This window comes from Rhopalosiphum padi, chromosome 1, assembly GCF_020882245.1.
Source record: "Rhopalosiphum padi isolate XX-2018 chromosome 1, ASM2088224v1, whole genome shotgun sequence".
Taxonomy (NCBI): domain Eukaryota; kingdom Metazoa; phylum Arthropoda; class Insecta; order Hemiptera; family Aphididae; genus Rhopalosiphum; species Rhopalosiphum padi.
In genome coordinates, this window is record NC_083597.1 from 50783643 (window position 1) to 50791945 (window position 8303).

General features: G+C 33.7%; 1 protein-coding gene across 1 annotated transcript; it reads right to left on the bottom strand.

Moving 5' to 3' along the window:
- Nucleotides 1-504: 504 nt before the first annotated feature.
- On the bottom strand, nucleotides 505-948 carry LOC132926143 (uncharacterized). Its single transcript, XM_060990482.1, has one exon. The coding sequence runs from the start codon at nucleotides 946-948 to the stop codon at nucleotides 505-507; it is 444 nt and encodes a 147-aa protein (XP_060846465.1).
- Nucleotides 949-8303: the final 7355 nt, after the last annotated feature.

Here is an 8303-nt window from a genome sequence, read left to right on the forward strand (position 1 = left end):
TTTGATTTTAGTGACTATAAACTTTGAACTTTTATTTTCAATAATACCGATGTATATGTCTAATTAGTCATTTTTTCGATAAAATACAATATATATATTGTATATAATACAGATTACAATATCACTATGATACGATACGTGATATATATATTATGTTAAAATAAGAATATTCAACAACGTTATTTTGTTATGAATTTACTACAAATATCAGTTAAGTGTTTAATAGTATAATAATACTAGTATGTCGGCTTAAATATTATGATATTCCTAGTAAGGTGCCCGTTGCAGAGTGACAAGACATTTAAACACGCGTATGGCGATATCGTAAGACGTAGTGATAAAGAATCAATAAAGAAGTAGACGAACACACGATAAGTTGGATTTAACATTCGTATAATATAGGTAATCGGAAAAGTGTGAAGTAAACAAAACAAAACAAAACAGTTAACTCGCGTTGCACTGAAACATTATCGAATAAAGGTCGTGTTGCGCTTCGGGGAAAAGTCATTTTCGGCCTTTGGACGGGTGCACGTTGACGCGGTTGCCGTTGCACAGCTCGATCGGTGCACCGGCGAGCGCGGCTGCCACGCCCTCGGGTCCGCTGAACGTGACGAAAGCGTAACTAAACTTGGTCGGTCTACCGGACCGGTTGTGACCGCCTATGACGCGCACGTGCACCACTTCACCGTACTCGGAGAACGTTTTCCGCAGATGCTCCGCTGTGGTGGCGCTCGTCAAGCGGCCGACAAAAAGCTGGAAATCGGTCGACGGTTGCTGACGTCCACCGGCTGTGTGGCCGGTCTGGGCGACGCCGTGATCGTCCGCAGCCGCCGGTACGGGAGGCCGTGCGACGAACGCGTGCTGGACGATGGACGCGACCACGGCAAACGACCGGGGAGCTCTGAACTCGACCACGAATGACTGGACGAACCGTTCCGAAGTGGCCATCACAAGCAATTGGCCGGATGCGCACCGGACCGTGTTCACCGATTTGATGATCACCCGCCCGCCATTCCCGTGGTCATCGCTGTCGTGACTCCTGTCCACTGTCGCCGAGCTCCCGAACAGCCGGCGCAACTGTTGCCGACCCGTGACCACTGTCCGCCCGCCGTCCGCCTCCACGTCACAATACTGTGCGCGCTCCGCGTAGAACCGCCACACGTGTTCCGGCGCGTTGTACAGCACCGTGTAGTACTGCCTGACCAACTCGTGGCCGATCGCGGCGTCGCCGTTCGGATCCACCGCCACCAACTCCTCGTCGCGATGCTCGTTTTCCTGCCGCTGAACGGTGTGGCCGAACCCTGGATCGGCTGTTTTGAACGCCTTGGCATTTCGCCGGGAGCCGCCCCCGCGAAACCTAGCACGTCCGTCTTCCGGTACAGTTATTGCAGGCTTCGTCGCATCCATTGATCGCATCGCTATAAAGTTCCGCATAAATATTTACCGTGGTAACGGGTAAAGCGCGTTTGTTTGAATGACCAGACTCGTCGACCGTCGTGTAACAATCTTCTTATTATTGAAACGATAGCAACGCAACGAGAAAATTATACTGGCCAGACATTTGTTTTTCGTGAATCAGAACAACATTATAGCATTTCTTACCACCGCCGTGTGCGACCTATTTGACTTGATTCGCCGCAATTTATATTATAATACGTTTCCAATTGAACAGATGAAAATAATTGTATTCTTAATTATTCTTTGCATAATAATAAATAAATCAACATTTTAATATTATAAAAAACAAAAATTACTCATCGATTAATAGGCAGACAGCTTTTGCTTAATATTTCGCCTCTGTTTATTTTTTATTCATTTATATATATATATGAACTAGCAATATACTAGCTGCCCCCTCCCCTCATGCACTTCGTCGCCCATTCAAAAGGGCGGTGGTCCTTTGGGCGAAGGTAATAATTTTGACCAAAAAAATAATAGTCGTTTAGGTGAGTCAAATTATTTTTACCTATATGCGAGGTAAAAACCTGGTGACAGATACGGTTGATATTATTGCTAATAATTATTAATCACTATTATCGAAAATTTAAATAATTAATTGTTGAATGTATATTACTATGAGGATTTTCATACAAAGCCAATACATTACTTTAAAATGTATACTAATTATATCATATGTAATTTTATTTATAACTTTTTGACTGTAGATTACTATATACCTATATAATATTATTAATATCTATATCAATATTTTTATTTTTGAATAGGGCTTTTTATTAATTATTTATATTTTGTATGATTTTGTTTAATTAATTATTGAATGTATATTATTAGCATTTTCATAGTGCCCAAACGGTATTTTTAGTTGAAAAAACCCTCGCCTAAACAGACCATATTCTAGGTCCTATAATGCTAACATGTTGCGTAAGGATAAAAACTATTTTTGATTTTCTGATTTGGTGTATAGATGATATCTCTGCTATATTAATTTTACATAGCTGTCCCGTCTAAAGTTGCATTTTTTCAATCGATTTATCGATTATGTATCATTCTTAAAAATAATCTATTATTCGAATAATCGATTTAATATTCGCACAGCCTTTGAACATAATAAAGAGATAATATAATTGAGCTAGTCAGTGTCTTACGCTTCAGAACAGTTAATATTATCTACACACCGATAAAATACGCACATAAAAATTCTAGTATATTATTTTCATTTTTATTATTATTATTTTTACTGATTTCAACCCTTTGTGGTGAGCCACCCTTTACACCTATAGATATGAAAAATAGTTTACATCACTCTATGAGACTTACTTAATATACATATAAATATTAGTTTAATAACTCTGAACACCGTTTGTGCTTCAGGCGTCTTGGAGAATTACCGGGAATTTTATTATTAGTTGATAAGCTTATTTTTATCAAGAGGGATTATATAGAATAAGAGTTAAGGTGAGCGTAGAACATCTATTACTTATAAACAAATTAAAAATTAAAATGTGTACAACAAATAAATGTCTTGTATCTATAATTCACATAATACGCGTGTATATTAATATATATTTTGTAATTTTGTAAATCATTTAAAATAATTTAAACAAACTGTGTACATATGACAAGATATAAAAGATAAAATAAACATTAATCTAAATGAACGCAGTACCTATATTAACATCATATAATGTCGTACCAGAATTAACACGATGATGCAAATAAATTAAATTATTATATTTCACGGTGTAATGGTATGTTAAAACTTATAACTTAAAATACTGAACTCATAATACTATTATCATGTACTGATATACTGATATAAAACATTTGTATGTTGATAGAAGAAAAGCAGCAACCGAAGAAACATGTGTAAATATTTTTATACTAATAAAATTGCCGCCATAACTCTTGTATTGAATTACCGTCGATTGATTATAGAATAACGAGAAAGATTAATCCAAAACCAATATAAAATTATATTTATTTCACCCGTCAAAACGTGAGTCTATTAAATATATAATATCTATAACAAACGCCGGCTCGCTGTCATTGGATCAGTGTGTTTAATACACGATATAGTTATACCTATTTAGGTATATGTTATAATATATTGGTCGGGTTTCGTCACGGCCCACACCGCGCACCGTCGTGATATTAAAAGACGGTTTATTTATTATATTATATTATATATTTAATATTATTATTATTATTATTATAGCAGGTATACCGTCTGCGTGGGCTGGACAATTTTTTACGTAGCATTTCCTGTTCTTTTACACCCTTGTAAACAAATAAATCGAGGAAAATACACACATATATACTGGTAAAGGGGCGAAAAAAACCCACCCGAACCAAAAGTTCATTAAATTAATTATTAGACACCGTCGCCGAGAAAACGGTCAAGGACGACGCCGTCGGATATTATAATAATATTGTATTATACTTTAGTTATATACCTACATATTACGCAGGTATTTATTAATATTTTTTTTTTTTTTTTTTTTTATATTATACTTTCTTTCCGTTTCACCACTATATACGTATATTCGACGTCGTTCTTCTCGTCATCCGAAGGGGTAGTTTCGCCACACGGCACACCGGCCGGGTACAACGGTGCGCTCTCCTACCTATATGTATAGGTATAATTTTATAACGTAGGTGCATTGTTTGTGCGTCGCAGATGGCTAACGCGCCGCGTGCGTGTATGTGCGCGATGCTGTTGCAGACGAGCCGCGCTCAGGGTCAACCTTTTGCAATTCGAGGTCACCCTCGAAAAAATATACTCCACACCGTCTTATTATGTGAGCGGTGTGTGATAAAAAAATTGTTTCTCTAGGGCCGATGGGGTCTAAAAAAAAAAAGCGGAAGAAGGAGGGGTTAAAATTACGCCGTGTGCGCATAAAAAACGAAATCCAGTCTGTATATAACACGGTATACTTGTGTGTATAAAAAATACCCGAGAGAATGGCGTCCTATACTCGAGGGTCCCACGGTTGCGATTTCAGGTATATAATATATAATACGCGCGACGTCGTGGCGAGGACGACGACGACGACGACGACTATGAGGTGGTTTAATCACTCGCCTCTCACCCCAAATATTTTTTTTTCTCCTCCGTTTTTTATACCTTAGGTCTATAGTCTATACTCAAAACGCATTTATTGTGTGTTATTCGCCGCCGAGTTGATTGCTATAGGGACTTTCTCTCTATATATACACACACGCACACCGGGCACACATACACATGAATATACGATAATATAAACTATCTTCTCGCAGCGGGAACGTCCACTATAATAATTCAATATTATATTATTATAATGCACGTTGGCCGAGCGAGGGCAGAACAAGCTGCGCGGCGAAATGCGTATAAATATGATGTATTGTGTGAAAAAATAAAAAAATATTTGGTATAGGTATAACAATATTATGATGCTATGGACTTATGGTACATGCGATGTTGATGACGACGACGACATTAATAATAACGGATCGTAATATTATTTGTCGCACGACTATAGGGATGATAACTATACGGTTCGCCAAAACTAGATATATTAGCATGCGAATATGTGCATAAAAAAAATAAAAAATAAATACAGTCGAAATGATGTTATTAAGGGAGTTGGAGTAGAAAATTTGGAATATTGGCAATTTGTTGTACATAAGTATACTGTCTACGTCTACATGTGCGTCTAGTGTTAGTATGAGTGAGCTTAAATTACTTTAAATTCTAAAATATTTCAAAATATGCTTCTTAAATTATTCTATAAACCTACTTATTTTACAAGTGGAAACTTCTAAAAAATATTTATTACTAGTAGTCCGATTTAAACGTTGATAAATATTTGTATTCGTTAAAATTTTTATTAAGGTACGAAAAAAAAATATTTAACATTTTTAACTTGATATTATAACTATTTATAGAATTGAAAAAATAATTTTTATTTAAAGTTTGTTAAATTAAAAAAAAATCGAAGCATATTTTCCATGCATACGTTTAAATTAGTAAACAGAGATCGGGGAGTACATTACTACTTATTAGTTTAAAAACCACAAAGGGTTCTTAAACAGTCTAACTCCAGCAATACACACACCTGTTGTATAGACTTTAGTTTTATTTTTAGCTACGTCACACATATCAATCCTAAATGTTTTCTTATCGCGTTTTAAAATGTTATATTAAATGTTCGATTTCAATAATAAATAAAATGTAAATAATTTACTCGCATATTGACTAATATAGATACGATAAAAAAAAAAGAGAATTTTCATGATTTATATTGCTCTATATTGGCCGAGTAATATAAATGTGTTGATATTCACTACAATAAATCATTAAAATATGTAAAGTTTAATAATATATAAACTCGCTGGTTCATGAAACGGATGTTCACTTCACCTAAATAGCTATAAGACGTGTAGAAGAATATACAATTTCTCATCTCTATTCCCTTGTAACTACTAATAAAGTATCGTTTGCACTTATATTTATATTATTATTGCATGGAGAACATAACAACATATAATCTTCGCGGTCCAAAAGTATAAAGTTGTATAGTAATGATCATACTGTTTATTATAGCTATTCACCGCAGATATTTTTTCGCGCGTTTTCGTCCGATTGTCGTCATTGTAATATTTTTCGTCGTATTTATAAACAAGATAATAATTTAAATACGTATAACAACATATAGACACTATAAAGCACCTATTATACTGATACACAATAACAAAGTATATTACATTATTATGTGAATTACTAATGGAGATGAAATATCTCTCGTTAGAATATGACTTATTATATAGTGTCATGATGTTTTACTGTTTTGTATTATGTATATTTTATATTTTTATGTATAATGCATATAAATAATGTGATGGTCTAAGTATAGTAAATGTATAGTTGAAACTGTTGAAAGTACAAAAATACAAAAGTATAACCTGATAATTGATTAATAACAATTTTCATAATATGCTTATAATTTATAAATTAATAAAACACATATAGTGTAATAATGACTAAACATTTTTTTGTTGAGAACACGTACATATTTCATGAACATTAACGATTTATTTTTTTATTTTTTCATTATATACAATTATATTATCTTATCAACTAATTTTGATCAACATCAATATCAGATCGTTAAGTTATTTACGTGTATATTTAATCTATTTTTAGATTTATCCTGCATTATCTTTGAGTTTTACCGAATTTATTTATACAGCTTTAACTAGTACATGCTTTTTTTCGATACTGGTTAAATTAAATATTTATTTGAAAGGTATTTTCAGGTATTTTTGTTTACATATTTTCTGTATTTTTAAAAAATATTTTTTTTCGTACAAGTTCAAGTATAGGTATTTTATATAAAGTATAAATTACATGTACTTAATAATATTTATTTTTATTTTTATTTCTACTTAGGATTAAACAACGATTTTTATGTTAGAGAAGGTGTGATTATATGACATCTGCTAAAAATGTGTATGTACATATTATATTGCATAGCGACAATCGTGATAAACGTATAAGTATATAATTATATGGTATTGTATCGTCGATGTTATATTAAAATAGACACGTAAGTACTTTTTTAATTGTTCAGCTAAGTAATATCCATGAATTTTTAATTTTTAATTCTCTTATAGAATTATAGTAGACAAAATATAGAGTGATCTAATCAAGTATTCCATCTTCTTCATCAATAATAAAGTTATTCAATATAATATAAATTTAGAATTTTTAAATAAACTTAAAAATTTAAAAATTATTGACATTTTTTTTTATTGTATATTGTGGGCATATAAACTTCTGATTCTAAAATTGACAACCCCGTTTTTAAGCATAATAAATACTATATTTAATATTTTTATATCTAATTTATATTTTTGTAAACCCATTTTTAAGTCTTTAAGGAATATATAATTCTAATTATTATATACATTTAAATAATTAAAAAACTACTCGTTTTAGAATGGAGCACATACAGAGTATTTGATCTCTTAACGTGATAAGTGTCTGTGTTTTAAATGGTAAACAATGAACCGTATAAAGTTATTACCTATTGCAACAGCGTAACTGCTGCAGTGACCTCCGTCGAGTTTTTATTCAGTCGTCGTGAACTTCTAGAACTTGTACTTAGTTCGGCATGCTTTTTCCGCCGATATTACAGCCTACACCTATTAGTTATTACTTAGTAATTTACTAATATTGTATACGCCTAAACGCCTTGTCCCGATCGGTCGTAAGCTTGGCATTTTGAAATCACAAATCCGGTCGGTTATTGCGTCTATTATTGAATTTTTCTGCCCCTCGTTCGCACCTATATAAATGTGAGATGAAATATTATCGTATATGCGTGGATGATTTTTTCTGCGACCACGTCATATTATTATTATACATATATATATATATATAAAATACATGTTAGATGTAAAAAAAGTGGCAAATAACATGCCGTCGGTGGCGGCGGCGGCAACGACGACGGTTATCCAATTATTAGCGGTTAACCCCGGTATATACCCTGCAACGACCCACACCCCCATCGGCACAATCCGACAGGAAGCAGTCAACCGAACAATATTCGTACGCTGTAGGTATATACACTATATAATAATAAAATAATAATAATATGTGTACGTCAGACTACGACTGCTACTACTACTACTACTACTACTACTACAGCAGCTGCGAATCCGCCCGCTGCAATTTATGTTATCCGACCCGGACGATACGTGTTTTTTCTCTCCGCGAAAGCTTTGCACGGTTAACTTACTTATACGTCGACATCATACAGTATTATCGTTGTACGCGCGTATTTATACGTCAAACCGTATAA

What these genes read in the sequence shown, in the direction of transcription:
- LOC132926143 (XM_060990482.1), bottom strand. Translation starts at nt 948, where the DNA reads ATGGCCACTTCGGAACGGTTCGTCCAGTCATTCGTGGTCGAGTTCAGA.